The 20,998-nt window shown below is 43.2% G+C and overlaps 2 protein-coding genes across 15 annotated transcripts in view; one reads left to right on the top strand and one right to left on the bottom strand.

The window, feature by feature from the left end:
• Window positions 1–2,031: 2,031 nt before the first annotated feature.
• LOC118999904 (uncharacterized) lies at window positions 2,032–15,639 on the bottom strand. Its single transcript, XM_037064632.1, has 3 exons — window positions 15,543–15,639; window positions 14,952–15,420; window positions 2,032–3,010 (listed from the first exon to the last, which is right to left on the bottom strand). The coding sequence occupies exons 1-3, from the start codon at window positions 15,637–15,639 to the stop codon at window positions 2,953–2,955; spliced, it is 624 nt and encodes a 207-aa protein (XP_036920527.1). The 3' UTR covers window positions 2,032–2,952.
• The window catches only part of CACNA1C (calcium voltage-gated channel subunit alpha1 C), a 664,664-nt gene continuing 658,772 nt past the window's right edge, over window positions 15,107–20,998 (top strand). For 10 of the 14 annotated variants that reach the window (XM_037064772.1, XM_037064766.1, XM_037064770.1 and 7 more), the window contains exon 1: window positions 15,108–15,713. In XM_037064772.1, the coding sequence (XP_036920667.1) occupies window positions 15,665–15,713 (49 nt within the window). In that variant the 5' untranslated portion in view covers window positions 15,108–15,664. Of the gene's footprint in view, window positions 15,714–20,998 lie in introns of all 14 variants that reach the window. The other 4 variants (XM_037064774.1, XM_037064760.1, XM_037064762.1 and 1 more) reach the window with 1 other exon arrangement.

Genomic DNA, 20,998 nt, shown 5'->3' with positions numbered 1-20,998 from the left:
TAATACTCTTGACTTCTACTTCTGAAGAATTGGTTTCAAATATCTTCTCTTCAAGTAGAGAATAGATTCATATAAGAGAAGGTGGCTGATTGTTCTCTTTTCCCAAAGAAAGGAAAAGGAGTAGAATTGTTGTTAATGATATTTAGGTTGGACCAGGAATTATTACTAGGTCCTACTACATATTGTAATAAAGTGTAATAAAATTCTATTTTCCTAATAATAAATGCACTGCTATTTCTATATGTTTAACCACTCATTTTCATAGCAATATTTCATCTTACACTCAGAACACTTCCCTTGGGGTTTTCCCAGTTTATGGTTGAGGGAACTGATACTCTAAGAATGAAAGAGACTTGGAGAAAGTTACACAGTGAGGTAGGAATAGATACAAGCTTTGAACTCAAGAGTTCAACCTAATACCCCACTTTTGTCACCTGTGCATTTATTCTTGTCATCAGCCAAAACAGGTGGACTCTGCTGGACAAAGTCCGCCACATCTGGTGCCCGAACAGGGATGCAAAGGCTATCAGACAAGGCCATTAGCCATTGTGGTCAACACACCAATGTGGGTGGAACGCGCACAACAGCCCAGGTAAGGGCTGATGAAAAGGGTTGCCTGTGCATTTATTCTCATCATCAGTGACAACAGGCAGACTCTGCTGGGCAGAGTCCACCACATCTGGAATGAAAATACAACAAGATTCATATCTGTCTAATGAATGTTGTCTAAATGCCAGAATGGAAAGAATTCCTTCTGAGGATGAGAAAATTCAATCTCAAGTCAATCAAATTCCAGTGAAGTCCCAGTGTTTGCCCTGTTTGGCCTTTATGGATTAAAAACATACTTGAAAATTGAAGGATTCTGCCATGAAATAACATATAAAAATATGGGGTAAAAATGACTCCTTAGGAGGATTTGGATTGCCATGCTCCTAAAGATGTTCTCTGTACCTTCTGGGATAATGTGACCACACAAGAATTTGCATTTCTTTCTCCAAGAACCTCAAGAAGACTAAAAACATTGAGGAAGGAGGCAAATTGTTCAGGATCATATTAGGAATAGAAAACAGAGTAAGAATGAGAAACCAGAGATGTTCATTTGTTTCAAAAACATGTATTTATATGCCAAGCACCTGCTGTTGGTACCCTGCCCTTCCTTCTGAAGAGCAGAGCTCGCACTGGTGCTCAGAGTCAGGGCCAGCCCATTAGCTGGGCTTCCAGCTTGGGTCTCCCAGGGCCTCAGCCTGTGCTGAATCAGCAGTCTCCACACTGCTTTTCTGGCATATTAACCAGGAAGAATTTTGCAAAAATATGTGTCTCATCACACATTTTCAAGTTTACATCCAAAAATTTTCATAATAAGTATAAATGGTTATAAATGATGCAATCTCTAGTGCTTTGTAGATCCTGACAGTTTAAAACAAAACAAAATTGTTGCATCACTCTTTAAAAAGTTTCTAATGAAATATAAACACCATAGCTACTTAAAATCCTCTATTTTCCAATCAAAATAATGAATATCTCTCTTTTTAAAAACAAAGATTTTGCATAATTTCTTTTTCTTATTGAAAACATACTTCCATTTCCTTTTCTCCATAAAATTTTACCATTATACAATATATTTTTTATGCTTGAAAGTCTTTCACTGATCACACTATCATACTACTCTGCACCAAAAAGAGGCACATAAATCAAAATGTAAATTAAAAACATTTGCCCTGGCTGGTATAGCTCAGTGGATTGAGCACAGGCCTGAGAACCAAACAACCAAGGTTCAATTCCCAGGCAGGGCACATGCCGGGGTTGCAGGCCAGTTCCCAGCAAGGGATGCATAAGAGGCAACCATACATTGATATTTCTCTTCCTCTTTCCTTCCCTTCCCCCCTAAATATAAATAAATTAAAAAAACCCATTTCTCATGATTGTAAGCCTTGGTGCTATAAATTTCTTCCAGGCTGAATTATCATTATAAATATTATTAATGTACAAATGAGCAAAACAATATAATTACATTATAAGCTTTTGAAGGAATCATTAATATAAAATTTAAATAGTATTAGAAATATATCTCTTAAAAAGATGGATGATTAGAAGGCTATGGTGGCTAATTAAAGGAGGCTTTCTGGACACCAGTATTTCAAATGTCTCCTTCTTTAGCGCCCTGATGGCAGTCACACCACAGGGAAATAGACCATGGAAAGGAATACTTCTCTTCTGTACTGTGGGAGAAGGGTGACTGTGAAAGGTTGGAAGAGAAAGGAGAAGCAGTAGAAGGTCTCCACCCTCTGCCTCAGGTTGTCCTCCAATCAGTGTTAAGATTGAGTACCTATGAAAGTTGAGGATCTGGAAACTGATTCCATTAAAAACCATCCATTTACCATGAGGGTTCTTATACACCAGTTTAAAGATGTCATAAATTACTCCACTTTCCGAGTCCACTTGAGATATTGTTTACATGTCCTTGATTCATCCATACAAGAGTAGTTTTCATAAACTATTCAATATAGACACTGCATACATATTCCTTTTCTTTCAGCAGAGTTCGGGGTATTTCATCTGTAGATCAAGTTGAAGTGGATACATTTCACTGATTTATCTACAACAAATAAAAACTATTATATGTTACATAAATTATAAATGCTCTCAATATTATTCTATCACAAGATCATTGTGATTACAATCATTGTGATTGTGATTATGAATTAGAATCATTGACTAATTTTATGCCAGTTGGAATGGAAACCAATTCTACTAACCCAAACTTGGGAAATCTCTAATTACATATGGATTGCATGCATAGAGTTGCTGATTAAGACTAGACTGTTCATCATGATATGCAGTGTTACAAGCTGGTGATGATTTTCAAATTCTTGGGGCTTTATTCAATAAGTTTATTTCTTGCTCATCCCATATGTCCAGAGGGGTCAGTGGGAGAGATTCTGCTACACAAAGTCACCCTGGGATTAGGCTGAGGGATGCTTCTTCATTTAGTAGCTGCACGATATGGATTCTGAGGCAGAAAAGAGAAATAGGAGCATCACAATAGATCTCTGATCACCTCAACCTGGAAGTGACACATGCATTTGTACTTACATTTCATTGGTCAGAACTAGTCCAATAGTGTACCAAAAGAGAGTGGTTGAGACGTGCACTCTTCCATGTGCCAAAAAGGGGTGGGGGGCAGACTATTATTGGAATTAAGCTATAGAAGAAGTTAGTATAGATATCACTTTATAAGTAGCATTAAAATTATTTTAAGGGTTGACTAATAACATAATAATGAGGTTATAGTCACTGCAAAAGATGATTACAGAAACTGAACTGACCATGAAAGGGGTAGAAAACAGGTGGAGTTAGCTCTGAAGGGTTGTATGAGGAAATTGTTGGAAGTGTCCTGCCACACTTGAAAACTCTGCCAAATTCTTGGTCCTACCAGGCTCCACCTGGCTGCTAAATGGAAGTCATTTGGTAAGTTAATGATAGTAATTATTAAGAAGATAGCCTTTTTGTGGGCTATGTAAGCCCCTTGACTTTGCTCTAAGTTGTTATCTAAATACATTATGGGACTTTGACATCAATAATGATATATAGCTATAACTTCTCCACTCCCTGAGACTTGGAGAATCACCTTCTAACAATTTAGAAGAATTAGTGATTAAGCTAGATGCAGTATTCAAGTGTAATTAGTTACAGGACATTTGGGTTTACTTTTTGAAAATGTAAATATTTGGAATTATTCCTATCTGTGTAGCCTATATTAGTATTCTTCTACAATTGATAGAGAGATGGGACTACTACAGGATGACTCAAAGTTATCCCAATAAGAAATTCTTAGCCTGTACACTTGGAACAGCATCATCTTTTATAAAGAGGCCTTAAGACTTCTGGTCAAGATGGCAGTGTAGGTAAACATGGCTTGCTTCCTTGTACAACTACATCAAAATTACAACTAAACTATAAAACAACCATCATTCATAACTATCAGAAAATGAGTTGAATGGAAGACCTACAACTATGGAATTAAAGAAAAAAACACAGTGAGACTGGGAATCAACCATAAAGTGGATGAAGCTGAGAATCAAATCAGTGATTTGGAACATAAGGTAGCAAAAAACAACCAATCAGAACAGCAAAAGAAAAAAGAATCTGAGACTTCTGGTCAAGATGGAGGCATAAGCAGACATGCTTCATCTCCTTCTGCAAACACAGAGGGAATTACAACTAAACCTCAGAACAAATAACACCCAGAACTCTCAGATTATTGAACTGTATGGAAGTTTGACAACCAAAGATTTAAAGAAGCCACATTTATCCAGAGAAGTAGGAGGAGCAGAAATGCAGAGATGGAGAGATGGGCAGAGAGGCAAGGAGACATGATGTGGAGGAGAGAGGTGGTGGCAGTGGTGGGATGGGCAGTCCTATATTCATGTGGGGTATATAACAATCAGGAGGGATACCTTGGGAGTGAGTGATCCCAGCACCAGGTCAGATTGGATAGCCCAGGTTTCAAGCACCAGGCAAATAAATCCCGGAGCTTCTGGCTGTAAAAACCAGATGGGGTTGGGGCAGCAGAAGGAACTGTGAGATGTTTCAGGATACTTTGCTTAAAGCGCCTGTGCAGTCCTAGTACACACACCCACTCACTCTGGGATTCAGCACCAGGGCAACAGCTGGAGGGGTGCCAGTTGCATACAGGGAGTAGGTGAAGTGACTGGAAGTGGGGTGAGTACTGAGCAAACCTTCAGAAGCCAAGATGATGGCATTGTGACCCCTCTGAACCCTCTCCTCACATACAGCCACAAAGCAGTGAAGTAGGTTGCCCCACTCTGGCGATTACCTAAATCTCCACCCCACACAAAAAATTCCAGGTGCTTTTTCTACAATAGGCCACACTATTAAAACAGGGAGTCAAAGCAGCTCCACCTAATACACAGAAACAAATACAGAGAGGCTGCAAAATTGAGGAGAGAAAGAAATATGGCCAAAATGAAAGAACAGAACAAAACTCCAGAAAAAGAACTAAACAAAACAGAGATATCCAACCTATCAGATGCAGATTTCAAAATACTGGTGATTAGGATACTCAAAGAACCCACTGAGTCCAGCAAAAACATAAAGGAAGAAATGAAGGTTACACTAAGTGAAAAAAAGAAAAGAAAAATCTACAGGGAATCAACAGTGAAGGGGAGGAAGCCAGGATTCAAATCAATGACTTGGAACATAAGGAAGAAATAAGCATTCAACCAGAACAGCAAGAAGAAACAAGATTTCAAAAAAGTGAGCATAGTATAAGAAGTCTCTGGGACATCTCCAAGTGTACCAACATTTAAATCATAGGGATGCCAGAAAGAGAAAGGAAGACCAAAAATTTGAAGATTTACTTGAAAAAATAATGAAATAAAACTTCCCTAATTTAGTGAAGAAAATAGTCTTACAAGTCTAGGAAGCACAGAGTCCCAAACAATTTGTACCAAAGCGGGCCACACCAAGATATATCATAATTAAAATGCCAAAGGTTAAAGATAAAGAGAGAATATTTTCTTTAACATTCTTTATTGTTGTTCAGGTACAGTTTACTGCCTTTCCTCCAGCCCTCCCCACCTCCTTTTCTAAAGAGAGAATCTTAAAAGCAGCAAGAGGAAAGCAGATAGTTACCTACCAAGGATATACCATAAGACTATCAGCTGATTTCTCCAAAGAAACTTTGTAGGCAAGAAGGAACTAGCAGGAATTATTCAAAATGATGACAAGCAAGGACCTACAACCTTGCAACCTAATAGAATAGATTATTCTATTCAGCAAAACAGTCATTTAGAATGGAAGGGCAGATAAATGCTTCCCAGACAAGGTAAAGCTAAATGAGTTAATCATCACCAAGCTATTATTGCATGAAATGTTAAAGGGACTTCTTTAAGAAAAAGAAGAAAATCAAGACTATGAACATTAAAATGGCAACAAATTCAAAACTATCAACAGTTGAATTTAAAACAAAAACAAACTAAGTAAACAATAAGAACAGGACAGAATCATAGATATAGAGATCACATGGAAGGTTACCAGTGGGGAGGGGAAAGGGGAAGAATGGGGTAAAGGTCCAGGGATTAAGAAACATAATTTGTAGGTACAAAATGGAGAGGGAATGTTAATAACAGTATAGGAAATGGAGAAGCCAAAGAACTTATATGTAGGTCCTGTGGACATGAACTAAGGTGGGGATAACAGGAGGGAAGGGGGTATTGGGTGGAGGGGGGCAAAAAGGGAAAAATTGAGACAACAGTAATGGCTTAGTCAATAAAATATATCTTAACATTAAAAGAAAATAAAAAAGAAAAATATGAGGATAGTGTTAGGAGCCTCTGGGACAACTTCAAGTGTACCAACATCTGCATCATAGGGTTGCTGGAAGGAGAATAGAAAGAGCAAGAAACTGGAAACTTATTTGAAAAATATAATGAAAGAATTCTTCCCTACATTGGTGAAGGAAATAGACATGTAAGTCCAAGAAGCACAGAGAGTCTCAAACAAGATGGACCCAAAGAGGCCATCTAAGACACATCATAATTAAAATGCCAAAGGTTAAGCACAAAGAGAAAATTTCAAAGGCAGCAAGAGAAAAGCAGTTAGTTACCCACAAGGGAGACCCCATAAGTTTGTCAGCTGCCTTCTCAAAAGAAACTTTGCAGGCTAGAAGGAACTGGCAAGAAGTATTCAAAGTGATGAAAAGCAAGGACCTACCATCAAGATTATTTTACCCAGCAAGGTTATCATTTAGAATTGAAGGGCAGATAAAGAGCTTCCCAGACAAGAAAAAACTAAAGGAGTTCATCATCACCAAACTGCTATTATATGAAATGCTAAGGGGTCTCCTTTAAGAAGAAGAAGATCAAAATATTAACAATAAAGTGGCAATAAATACATAGCTATTGATAAATGAATATAAAAAAACAAAATAAAGAAGCATAACAGAAACAGAATCATACATACTGATAATGTTTTGATGATTGCCAGATGGGAGGGTGTCGGGAGAATGGGTGAAAAAGGTGAAGGTATTAAGAAGTACAAATAGGTTGATACAGAATAGTCATGGAGATGTAAATTACAGCATAGGGAATAGAGTAGCCAAAGAACATATATGGTGAACCCATGGACGTGGACAGTGATGTAGGGATTGCCTGAGGGAGTGGGTGGGGCTGGGTGTAGGGGAGCAAAGGGGGAATAATTGAAACAACTATGTTAATGGCAGCCCTAGGACACTAATGCATGTAGGAATGGTTTTCATTCTCAGATGGTCTTTAAGCACCTCAGAAGTGAACACAGTATTGGACTGCATCTGAACCTAGGCTAAGGGGTTCGTTTTGGGGCTCAGCTGGTTACCTATTTGAAACTAACTTTCTCAAGGTTTTGACTTGTAAATCATAAAATCACTTCAATGATTTAGCTCTTCTTTTGGTATCAGCTTTTCTTTGCAAAGAGCCATAGGAGATGAAGCCACATGTCTGCATTTTATAGATGAGCAAACAAGTTACAGGCTGCTTATGTGACAGCCTGGACCATTGACTTGCTGAGGTAGAAAGAGAGTGCCATAAGTTGAACACATGTGTTCTATGAATTCTCCTACCAGGAGAGTCAGTGCCAAGATCAGGCCCTTGATCATTTTGTTGCTTTCTATCTTTTGGGGTTAAATAGAGTTTTGCTGAAAATCACAAGGGTAGGCATTTACCATGATGTTGTTATCTCACTAGGACACTGGCCTGCAGTGTCTGAGGCATTATGGATGAGATTCGAGATAAAGTCACATGGAATACCAAATCCTGTGGAGGAAAAGGGACAGCATGGCTACTCTCTCAAGGGGAGAGTGTCCCAACCCTTTCCTTGACAGGTTTTTATTGGGTTTCAATTTGCACAGGAATACAGGTAAAGCTCATTAATCATTGTCAGGCAGTAAGGATCAAACAACAGATAGCATACAAAGAACTACGAAGGCCTATTCTGAGTCAGGGTCTGTTAGCTAAAGGGCTACAAAACTTTGGAGAATAAACTCACTTCCTGCTTGGACCCTTGTGATTTAATTGAGAGCATTCTAAACAAAGCAGGTTTCACAGGATTTTATGCATTCTTTCTTAGGCCTGATCACCCGGGGAACCCGCCCTTTCCAGCACAGGGCTGCACCACCCTCTGTCATTGTTTCAGGCTTAAGTCAGGCAGGGGAAGTAAGGTAGCCAAGAGATTAGGAGACTTCTCGAAGACAGAATGAGGACTCAGGCTATGTTAAAGCCCAGGGGCCAGAGTCCATCACCCCCTTTTGCTATAGCCCCCAAGTCCTTCCCTGGGGCCTCCCTGTGATTGTGCCTGCCTTAGGTCATTCCCGTCTTGGGGAATCTTACCTGTCATTGGTTAACCGATGAAGCACTGGGGGCCAGTTAGGGATGAAGTAAAAGGAGCAGAAGCGGAGCTCCTGCCAGGGAGATAAGCTTTGTCTCCTTAGTGGCTTATGGTCTAAACGTCACTCACTGAGCCTTAGCCATGGCAGGGTTACAGCTTCTGAAACCAGGCAGGGCAGTTCCCAACAGTTATCCCTGCAATTTGAGGTTGTTGTAGAATACGGACTGAATTCCCCTCACATGCCAAACACTCTGGCCTCCCCCTGGGGTTGAAATTCAGGCTGAGCTGCCAGGAGAGTTCTCAAATGCAATATATAAAGATAGTTCAGCAGGTTAGTAGGGATCTGGTCTGTCCTGTGGCTTCTAGACAAGTATGTTAGGAGAGATTTCAATATGATATAGGAAAAAACTCTGCCAGGGGAGGTCTTAAATGCTGACATGGGTTGTGAAGGCATCAGGTCTTTCAAAAGAATGGAAGGGATCACTCTATACCCTCTTCAGCTCTACTCTCTGAATTGTGGGGGAGCTTTCCTAAAGTCTTCCTCTCCCCTCTGTTTTAGTTCTAGCACCTGAAATGTCTTGTGTAGTAGAGTGGACTGTATAGTTTCTGAATTTGCATAGACTTGGGTTCAAATCTCAATTCCATTTACTGGAATGGAATCACTTACTGACCAAGCAAACTTGGGCAAAAAAAATTAACCTCTTTGCTATCACAGTATGCCTTTAAATAGGGGTGGTAATTCTCTTTGGCAGGCCTGTAGTGAAGTCAGGACACATAGTAGACACTTGATACACCTTTCTTATGGGCTTAAAGGATGATAACAGTTAACATTAAATGAGAACATTGTACATTTCACATACTTTACCTGATGATTTAATTCTCACTACCCCCTAGGGAGATAGATATCATTGTTAGTTTCATTTAGTAGAAATTGGGCATTAGGTGGTAAAGTCCAGTGACAAGTTACCCACGCACATAGCAGGGGGAACGAGGCTCTTCATTACAGTTAAAGTTCATGCCATTCTAACTGACAGTCACTAGGTGTTATTAAATGATGACAATTGCACTGGCTGGTGTAGTTCAGTGGATTGAACAACGGCCTGCAAAGCAAAGAGTCTCCAGTTCAATTCCCAGTCAGGGCACATGCCTGGATTGTGGGCCAGGTCCCCAGTAGGGGATGCATGAGAGGCAACCACACATTGATGTTTCTCTCCCTCTCTTTCTCCCTCCTTTCCCCTCTGTCTAAAAATAAATAAATAAAGTCTAAAAATAAATGATGGCAACTAGTGTGAATTTGACAAATCTATATTGAGGACATGTATGTACCATTTACTAATAAAAACATCTAAGCAAGTAACCTGGAAAGAGGTCGGAATACTGCACTAATGCACCTGTTAGGTTCAATCAAGGAAGTAGTACAACTATAAGTTAAGGGATTGATTGTAGGGAATTCAAACTTACCCAATCGTGGGACCTGGTCACAAGTCTGTGAAAGGTCTGGTTGGCCTCTGCATATGATGATGGTTCTGAAGTTGCTCTAGGTTGATAGAGCCAGGAGTCCAGAAGAAAAGCTGGATGTGAGTGGATGTGATGTGAGAGAGAGTAAGGCCAAAGTGGAAACCTCAAAGACAAATGGAAACCCTATTTGTCTCTCGCCGCTTCCAACCTTGATTAAGAAACATAAGGTTGGTACCATTTTCCACACACCTGGACATATGCTTTGCACAGTAGCTGAAGGAGAAGAGTTGGCAGAAGTTGGGGGAGTGTGGGCCCACACCAGCAGGGAAAGCCAACTTGAGGGGTGACAGTGTGTCATGTGTTGGAGCAGCCCCTGTAGCCATGCACTGACCTTCACAGCATGAAAGCTGCTGCTTTTCCACTTCCTACCTTCTCCACAAATATCTGTTGTGGACAACCCTAACCTGGAACCACATAGGGAGAGTAATTCTGAGAAATAGAGTTCTAGCTTGGTTAAGTCGACCCAATATAAAACCAGCACACTGATGTTCCAATCTCTGGCCTCTGAGAAGGAATGCTCCTGTAGCCCTTGACTAAGGTAAAGAGGGTAACCTGTTGGAAGGCACATTGAAATAGAACCTTCTGACTCACCTTTTCCTACTCTGGTTTGCCACGGGGTTTGCCCAGCATTTTTACCTGGTCTGAAATGCCTACCTTTATAGATACACAGACAATTGTATGGGTTAGAAATTAAAGACTGTGACATATTCCCAGAAGGACATTGTTAAAATGTGCCCATTACTTTGGTGCTCCTAGCTCTCTACTATAATAGTACAGAGCAGTTGACACTTATCAGGCATTTGGAAATGCAATAAAGAAAGCTGAGCATCTGCAAGAGATGCTGGAAAGGTGATTTTTGAAGGTGGGCAGCGGCATTCTGTGTGGAGAGGCTGTCAGAGTGAGCAGAGAGAAAGGAAGGGAAGAGACATCTTGGGGCTTTGATGGAAGAATTTGTCCAGAGTGATCTATTGGAGGTGTTGTTACCGGAAGAAGGGTAAGGGCTCTTGACTGAAGGTGTGGTTGCCCAGGGAACAGAAGACTATCTCCGGCAGCCTGGCTTTCAATGCCTTGGGCCAGACAGAAAAAAGAAGAAAAATTTACCTGCAATCTCAAAGAAATCTCTTATCAACATTTTGGTGTGAACTTTTTGGACTCTATTTTCTAGTTCAAATATATACCTGTCTTTAAAAGAAAAATGGAATCATAGCATACATAATATTTTATGTAACACTTTGTATAAAAGAACCTGTTTTCTTTTTAGTGTAAATAGTCTTTGTTTGTGCCACTGATATCATTCCCTAATATTGTTTACATCCATGTAAGGATTTCATTGTATGAATGCACCCCAGTCTACCTAAGAAGTGATTAATGGCGTAGGCTCTGAAGACAGACTGCTGGGGTTCAAATCCCAGGTCTTCCAACATTTACTATCTGTGAAAACTTGGGAAAGTGAGTTGACCCTTCTGTGCTTTAGTTTTCTAACCTGTAAAGTGAAGATAATATTGCTTTCCTCATAGGGTTGTTCTTTGGAACAGGAACAAATGACTTTTTACATGTAGATAATCTCTCAATGTTATTATGTAGCCAACATTTTTTGGATATTTAGATTGTTTCCAAGCTTCTCACTCTTACAAATACACTATAATTAACAAATTCAGTGTACTCTTAATTGCTTCCAAAGGAAACATTTGTGGTCACATGAAGGAATCTTCTCCAAATGAGTCATGTGCTCAACATACACTGATTGCCCATGTGTACAAGAATTATGCTATGCACAAAGAAAAATGAACACAGTTCTCTTCCTGAAGACATTTAAAATGCAATGGGGGTACAGAAAAGGCACATTCACACACAAATATTATATTATGCAGAAATATAACACTATGTAGATAGAGTGTCACAAATAAAGAACTATGGGAGAGAAGAGCGAGAACCTACAGAACCTATTGAATTAAGTCATGCAATAAAAGATAAAGAAAGATTTCTTCTTCAGCTCCCACCATTTCCCAAATCTTTAATTCAGAATTTAGAATGGTCTCCATTTGTCATGTTGAGAATTTTTTTACCTTGAAGGAGAGCACCGAGGGCTGTGTTCCAAAGTTAGAAGCCGAGATACCGGCTTACATTGCAAAACCAAATATTTAGGAAATACCTTTTTTTTTCTGGAAAGGAAAAAATACATTTCACAGCTGAAAAGAAAAGTGAAAAATGAAACTAAAGAGGCATGAAGGTAATATTTACTTGCTAGATTTATACAGTGCCTACCTTTAGAAAAAGCCTGGCTATAAATCCAGCACTTGCCCCCGCTGCCAACACACATGCACTCTGCTCTCATTTATCTGGCTCTTTGTGAATTCTATGCAGCATATTTTGCAGTTGTTTTACTGTCATTTTAAACTGTTCATTCCCTTCCTCCAACCCAGCTCACCCTCAGTCATTTCCTTCAAGAGTAGGCTCATGGCATGAATGCAAGTTTGGAGGCAGACACTCTGGACTAAGTCCAGGTTCCACAGTTTACCAGCTGGTTGACTCTGGGCATGTAACTTAAGCACCTAGGTCTCAGTTTCCAATATATAAAATGGGGTTAATAAAATAATGTCAATACTTCACAGGGTTGCGATGAGGATTAAATGAATAATGCTTGTGAAACATCTCTCACAGCACAGAACACTCAATAGTGTTAGCTACTATTATTATTTCTGTTCTATGGTGTATAAAGGTGATGCAAACCAATTTTAATATTAATTTAAACAAATATTCACCTACATGGACCTCTGAAACATGGGCCTATAATGCACCCTGAAGCTAAATGGAGAAGATATTTGGATTTATGTCATTCTAATTGTTTCTGTTATGTTGAAAATTGAGTATGAACACACCAGAATGATAAAGAGACTAGATTTCTCTTGTAGCCAACAAAACCTAGACTATTGTTTAGAGTAGAATAAGGATGACTGATAAGCTTAATGACTCTCACAGAGACGTTTGCATTTTAAACTGGGGCCAAAACCCTTGGGCAAGGTGAATATAGCTGGAGTGGTGAGGTTTCAGATAAAAAACAGGGGACAGAGGGAAGCATTCTGATACCATGCTTATATTCTGAATTGTTTTCTGAATTGTAGCACTCCTGAAATCATTTCATTCACTCACTCACTCATTCATTCATTCACCATTCAGTACATATTTATTAAATACATATTATATGCCAGACTTTGTTCTATGCACTTGGGATATGCTAGTGAACAAAAGGACAAAGATCCCTGCCCTCATGGGGTTTGCATTTTAGTGAATACAGACTAAAAGAATACAATTAAGGAATAAATAGATTGTATAGTATGTTAAAGAGTAATTAAATGTCTCTTAAGAAATGGAGAAAGGATTAGTTTGGAAGTGCTGGTGGTGGGGTGGGCAGGTTGCAGTACTAAACAGGGTAGTCAGAATAAGGCCCATTGAGAAAGTAAAATTCAAGCAGTCTTGAATAAAATAAGGGAATTCAATAGTGTATATCTGAGGAAATAGTGGGGACAACTAGAGCAAAGGGCTCGAGAGAGAGAGAGAGAGAGAGAGAGAGAGAGAGAGAGAGATAGAGAGAGAGACCGCATAGTTTCTGGAGTGCTCAACAAGGCCAGTGTGGCTGAAGCAAGTGGGAGAGCAGTAGGAGAGGAAGGAGCAAGAGAAGTTGTGCATGGCTGTTCATGTGGGTCCTTGATGGCTGCTCTAAGGACCTTGGCTTTTCCTAAGAGAAATGAGGAGCCACTGAAAGGCTCTGAGCAGAGCAGTGCTGTGATGTGACATTTTAAATGAATTGCTTTGTTGTATTGAGAACAAACTATGAGGATGAGGAGGGGAGACCAACGAGAGCAGCCTGTGCACAAACCCAGGTGATGGATGATGTTGGCTGAGACCTGGGGGCACCAGGGGAGACACTGATAAGTGGATTTAGCTGAAGGTAGAACCAAAGCATTTCCTGGAGGATTGGATGTAGGAGAATGACAGAAGTCAAGGATGATTCCAGATTTTTGGCCCCACCAAATGCAATGGGAACACTGTGTGAAGTGCAGATTCTGCCCAGAAAAAGGGATTTAGTGTTTGTCTGAGCTGTGTAGTGGACATCCAAGTGGAGACTGAGGTTGGCTGTGTAACCTGGCATTCAGGAAGAGAGGCTTGGGCTGGAGATATGAATTTGATATAGACAGCTGCTTAAATCCATGGAGATGAAAAGGATTGCACAGGGAACGAGTGTGGATAGGAGGTGAGGAGGTTTGAGGGCAGAAAGATCCTTTCTCACGACAGAGTTGTAGGCTACCCTGCCAGGGTTGGGAAGCTCTCTAGAGGAGCCCAGGCCTGCAGGGGGTGCCGAGAACTTGCTGTGGCTGCAGTGAGAGATGGAAAGAAATGTTCACTTCGTCAAGAAGGAGAGGGTTCAATAAACTCCTGCCAGAGTGGCAAAAATAATTAAGAGAAATGGATAAGGATACCGTAGTAGAACACGTGCTCCGTTGCCTCCAAGGAACTAGAAAACCTGGGTCCATTAATCTGTTCAGATATCTGGGCACCACTGCCTAGTCTAGGTGGCTCCACCCTCCCGCCCTTTCTCTCTCTCACCTCCCCTCTTCCCATCCTTGCCTCAGTGTATCACTTCTACAACTGCTCTGATTATAATTGATCAGACAGAATCACGGGATCACCGCTCATTTTGCGGTTTTGTTCAGTGGCCCGATATGCAAATAGACTCTGGTAGTTGGACAGATTGTGGTCCCCTCTATTGGAATTCCACTCACAGAGGCCTTCCTGCTGTGGATGGCCGCTCAGGAACTCGCCAGCGTTGCCGAGAATAATGGGGGTGGATGGCTGGAGGTGACGGGGCGCGCCGTGGGCGACGGTAGGGCGCTTGAGCCCCACATCTGCCCACGCCCCGCCCCACCGGCGGGACGCCTCCCGCAGCCCCCGAGCGCTGGCCTCTCCAGGCCTGCACTTCGGCTGCTCCCTTTGACGTCATGTGGGCAGCTGGACTGGTCTGCGTTGTGGCCAAGGGCCAAGCGGGTGCTCACCGTGTGCCTGGTTCTTGCGCGCCGCCGCTCCACATCTGGAAGCGTTCAGCGCGTCTGCCTCCATCGCGCCAAGCGGGCGGGCCGGGAGGGCGCGGGCGCGGGCGCGGCAGCGGGCTGGGCTGGAGGCGGTGAGCACGGCTCTCGCGCGCCCGGTGTCTCCCTCTCTCTGCCTCTGCAGAAACAGCTCCTGCCAGAACCGCGCTGAGAGCGGCGGCGCCTCTTCCTGCCTCCGCGTCTCCGGAGTTGTTGGACCTTCTTGGCAGAACAGAGCCGAGCTGGGGCCTTGGGAGGACTGGCCAGGAGTGGCGGAAACGCTTCAGACCCAGTTGGCCTTCCCGGTCTGGGGGTCCATTGCTGTCTTCGCCCCTCCTCTCCGCCTCTTCTCGCGCTGCCTCCCCTTGGTTGATTTTTTCAAACGGTGTAGCCGCCAGAGGTGCGGGGCTAAATTCTTGGAAGGGGCCCGGATGTACTGAGGATGCATTACAATTTCACTCAAGGAGGCAGTACTGGAAAGGAGCAGTTTTTGGTGTTTGATGCAATAATGGGAATCAGGTAATCATCAGAAAGGAAGAAGAAATACCGCAGCTCTACGGCTTCCTTGAATTTTGCACGAAAGCCGCCTGCTCGAAGGAGGGATTAATTCGGACCCGCTGGGGGTTGTTTTGACATTTCTTCCTCTTTGTGGCATCTCCTTTTAAAACAATTTTTGGTCAATGGTCAATGAAAACACGAGGATGTACATCCCAGAGGAAAACCACCAAGGTAAGCCTGGCCCCGCCGCGCGGCTGAGGCCCTAGCGCGGGCTCTTCCCCTCTCCGCCCTGCTCCTGCTCGCTGGGGGGCCAGTCCCTGCGGAGTTGCTTGGGGCGCCTCTGCCTCTTGAGACTGGCTGGACTGGGACCCGAACCCCTCGAGACCCAGCGGAAAATTCCCGCCCCTCCCCCTCCCATGCTGGCTTCTCCAGTTCATGTGTTTCCAGTGAAATTACAGACGAGGGGGAAAAGTTCCTCAAGTGTCTGCTTCTGCCTCGCTTTTTCGGCTTTGCTCGTAAAGCCCAACTGCCCGGTCCACCGCACGCGTGGGGAAGGGGGCGCCACTGTCCTCCAGCCCTGCCAACCGGGTCCCTCGCCTCGCTCCGGGCGCGGCTGGGAGCGCGTGCGCGCGCACCCCGCACCAGGCCGGCCCTGCGCTCGGGCCTGCTGCCCCCGGTATCCCAATTGCTTCCAGAGACCCCTGCCTTGGGCAGCACGCTCTGGGGGTCTGGAAATGCAGATGTGAGTCTCTCTCTGCTCCTCGCTCCCATGCCTCACCTACATCCACCCACCTCTCCATGCCATTGACCCCGAGAGTGCCCGTGCCCTGTGTCTTCTTATTTGTACCCACATGTGGTCTAGCACCTGATGTAAGCGGTAAGAATCGGGCGGTGTGTGGGCTTTGCTTTTTCATGTTTTAAGGAAATAATTGAAGGGTGTGCTGAGCTCATACGGCTCCACACTATTGACCAGTATTCTCTAAGCATCTTCATCTTGGGCATCAAGTGTCACCAGCTCCCCCTGTGAGAAGAAAAGGCTTTCAGGTAACTATTCACTTCCTGAAAACTTTCTCTCCCGCCCCACTTATTAACAAGTTATTATTTTTTTTTGGCGTCGCTCAGCAATTAAGGTCATGATGGAGTTTAGGGGGGGTGGTCTTGCTGGAGTGTGGCAGCCTCCAGCTACATCTCTGGTTGTTCTCCATGGCTTTCTCTGTCTCTGGGTGTAGTCGCTCCCTTTTCTCTCCCAGTTTCCTGAGCCTCCCTGTTTACACTGTTCTTTCAATCTCTCTCCTGAATACCTGTCACTATTGGGCCTGTTACTTACTGGGGTACTTAAAGTAATCCTCTGAGGACCAGTCTGGGGGAGGGGTTGTCTCCATGTTTCTTTTTTCTGCCTCCTCCTCCCTTCCTTTGCTCCCATTTCCACCATTTGGGGTCGGTGTCCCTACCCTTTAGAGCCAGACTGCCAGGCACCCTACCTTCCATCCTGAAACTGGAGCTTGGCTGGCAGTGCAGAGATTTTGGCCTCTTTAGGTAGAAAGAATTTTGTTAAGGGTCCTAAGTTCTAGGGTGAGCCAGGGCTTTGGAGTCACCAAGGTAGCTTCTGTCCCTCTGTTTCTCTACCTCATGCCCCAGCCCCCACCTGTTCTCCTGTCCTCTTCTTAGTTGATGGAGTAGTGGATGGATTAGGAGGGAGGGAATCAGAGACACAAAGGAAGAGTGGGGATGGATTTCTCCCCTCCAACTTCTCAGCTCAGTTTAAGCAACCTTGAAGAGGAGAGTATTATCCTTACTCTACTGGCAATGGCAGTACACTGTGGTAATAATTATTTATTCACCTAATGATAACCTTAAGTAGTTCACAAGTTTGTCTCTTAGGGCAGGATAAACCCCTTCTTAGCCCTTTTCCTTTCTTTCTTTTGCCTCTTTGTCCCCCAGCATCTCCTTCCCTACACAGAAATGCAGGGAGCAGACACTAAAAGTAGGAGCTGACCCTGGAGGGATTTTTGCAGAAGATGGAGGGAAAGGAGGGAGCAAATGGCCTAGAGCTCTGCCTTTCCAGCAACATGCCAATGAACACTATGGCAACCTGAATTCCAGTTCTCTCCCTAGAAGCTGCAGTGATTATATAATTCACAGGAGCGGGTTTGCCTCCATTCCTGGATGCGGTTCTCAGGTGAAGGAGCACCAGGATCTCTGTCTCCCTCCATTTCCCACCCTCTCTTCCTGCCTCATTGGCATTGCCCAAGTTGTTTTGGTGGGAGAAGAGGAGGAGGGTGATGAAGGTGGGGAGGAGCAGACCTGAAAGAGCATAAATATTTCCAAGGAAGGGGTTGCTGTGACTTAATAACCAAAGGGGCAGTGAAACATAATTGGGGATTAGAGTTTCAGGAGAGAGAGAGGAGAAGCCAAGTGATTACCTCAGAGCAGTGATGGTGACAAACCCAAGAGTGGAGAACCGAGAAAGTTGCCAGTGGTGGGGCTTCTCTTCCTGACAGGCTGGAAGGCACTGGGATCAGCCTTTCTCCAGCTTCTCTCTGCTTGCCTGGCCTCCCTCCCCACCCCCGCCCCTTGAGAATCCAGGTGTGGAGGTGGTGGTCAGCTCATGGGAACAGCCTGAAAGTTCCCTGAAGGACAGTCTTTTGGCCCTGGGTTTCAGCTGGAAATGGCTCCTCACCTTACCTCTAGTGCCCTGTCTGCTCTGGTCCCATCCTAGCTGTCTACTTTTCTGGGCAGATTTTCCATTTTTGGTCTTCAGTTAGCAAATAAGTTTCTTAATTAGTCAACCATTTAACAAATAAAACATTGGTATGTCCCTTATTTGCTGGAGACAAGGCAGAGGGGAGAAACATATTCCGGGAGTGGAAGACACACTGTGTTTTCTTTTTAACTGATCAATACAGCAGAATAACAATCATCATAATAAAGGAATAGTAGTGATCACAGTTAATTCTCTTTACAAATGGTCAAAGGACAATGCTGCTTGCACCTCAGCTCATGTGAGTTGAATAAAGCATGACATTAGCTTTTCTTTCTCTAGATCCTGCATGGAGGAAACTGGAGAAAAAGTGCTATTGAGGTTCAAAATATTGTTCCTAGTATTGCTCACTTTGCAGCGTATCAGAATACTACATAATAGGTTGGTTATATTACAAGAATCAACTATTCATTATTTCCATAGAACACATGCTAACTGTTTAAGTGTGTGCTTGTACACACACACACACACACACACCACACAGGGATTAGGGTAAAGCTATTTTAGGTAGATTACACAGGAGCCTAACACACTTTGGGGACCCTATGTATTGCAGAGAGGAATACTGGCAGTGCAGTCCCCTAAGACTGTTTGGACATTGGTACCTCATATTAAGTGGGTAATTGTTCTTTACAGGTAGATACTGCTCTGCAGAGATAGTACTCTGCAAATGAAATGATGAGCCACTAGCCTGTGGAGTCATCTTTCAGTATTGGTGATGACTTAGGACTCTTCCTTCATTTTTCTCTTTGACTTAAAATTGCCCAGGGTGGGTCCTTCTGCGTATGAAGTCTAGACTGAAGGAGTCCAAATTGCATAATGAATGGGGATTTTGAGGCCCTGGCAATCTTTTATCCCCACTTTTTGGTACAGACCCTGGCTCATTCTAGGCCTTAATATATGACTGAATGAATGCTTGCCTGCATGAACCACTGAATGCGGACCCAGCAAGACCTAAAGGGACTGTAGTTTCTGCCTCTCCCAGTAGGTGGTGCTCCAGGGCTTAGGAGTCAGGACAGGGGCACTCCTGTAGGGTTTGGTGAGGAAAGATGTCAGAGGGTTTGTAGAGAATTTCCTGTCTGCTGTGCTGCTTTAATCACACCTACACCTGCCCCATGCAGAGAACCCCAAAGACCAGTGTGTGTCCCCATGCCAACACACACCCCTCCAGTATGACTGAGTCCCCTGGTGACTTCGCCACCCTCTGGCAATGAAAACCCACTTTGGATTTCTCCCACTCTATTGCACCCTCTTACTTCAGTCTTCTGTTTATCTGTAGCACAGACAAAATCCTACGGAGCCTTGAGGGAGCCTTTTGGGTGATTAGCTGAACTTGTTATGGCTATATATTAATTTTCTCTCTGATTTCCCATGGATGGTTTAACCAGAGGGGCCAGTGGAGCATGAGGCAACCTAAAATTTGGAATCTGGAAACCTTAACTCTAGGGTTACAAATTTTGTCAGCTCAAAGACAAGAAATCATTTTCTTACTTTATTAAGGAAAAACAATTGGGTATACTTCACAGCTGATTTCTGTTTATGAGTCTGGCTGGTCTCCTGCTGGGTAATGGCAGAAAAGCTCCCAAGACCTAGGTTAGGAAGTAACCGAGATTTATTCTCATTTTCAGTGATATTTTCCAACTCCTGGTGTTTTCTTTTCTATCCCTTTCTTCACTTGGCTTGCTTAGTTGTTGTGGCAAGATCCATGAGGTCTGAGAAACTCTTGCCACTGTGTTAAGAGAGGGCGAGGGAGTGGCCAACAGCACTTTCTTCCTTTTACAGTAATTCTTCCTGCCTGGTGTTGCAGCTGTTTGTTACAGGGCAGGGACAGGTCAGCCAGGGTCCTTCCAACGGTTTCTTCCGGGACTCAGAAATCAGTGCTCAGCATTCAAAATCAGGGGACAGTTTTATTTTCTAATGTGGACTAAGGAAAGCTGATAGATTGTTTGGGAAACACCCGGGGACTTAACAGTGAGACTAATTAGCAAAATGATCACACTGCTTTAGTCTGTTTCTAGAGTCAATCCTCACTGTTGTGTAAGTTAGTGATGGTCACTATGGAGGAGAGCTGAAGACTAACAAAAAAAAGGCATGGGAATTATTTTTGCAAAATATCAGGTGCTAAATATTTAGTAACATGAGTGTTAAACATTCTGATAATGAAACAACACTCCAAGCCATGACTGCCATTATTAAACTAATTTAGTAAACACCTGTTTATATGTACCTCAAGGTTAGATACTGTATTAAAAAAAGTGACAGGATCCCTCTGGGAAAACAAAATGCCTTTCAACTGCTGGTTGAAAGCCAGACACATAGACTTGAAATGAACCCGTAACAGAAAAGAAAAAGCAAAATGGAGGGCTATAGTAATTAATGTGATTGTTTGAACTTCAAACTCAGGTACTACGGAAGAGGTCTTCTGTGTCTTAATTCGAAGGTGGGGTGCTTATGTGTTTAAGACCAGGTTCACTGGCCTGTCACATTTCAGCAAACTTCTTTGCTTTTTCCTGCTAGACTTGAGGAGCACTTGGAGGCAGCTGCTTGTGAGAAGAAGGGAATTGGAGTAGAATTTCAGGCTCCCAGGAGCCTTGGTACCCCAGAGCCTTGCTGCAGTTCTAGCCATGTGGACTGTGTGGGTGGGCTCCCAGGAAGGCTTCCAGAGAAGCGGAGCTGTGAAATGGCTGGGAGTTCAGGGAGCAGGGCTGGTGGGAGACGGAGGAACACAGGAGGAGACCCAGCTGTTGGGGGTCTG

Source organism: Sturnira hondurensis, unplaced genomic scaffold (assembly GCF_014824575.4).
Source record: "Sturnira hondurensis isolate 20B ecotype Veracruz unplaced genomic scaffold, ASM1482457v3 Scaffold0015509, whole genome shotgun sequence".
NCBI classification, from domain to species: domain Eukaryota; kingdom Metazoa; phylum Chordata; class Mammalia; order Chiroptera; family Phyllostomidae; genus Sturnira; species Sturnira hondurensis.
Note: the sequence above shows the minus strand (reverse complement) of the source record. Positions and strands in the feature narration are given on the sequence as shown.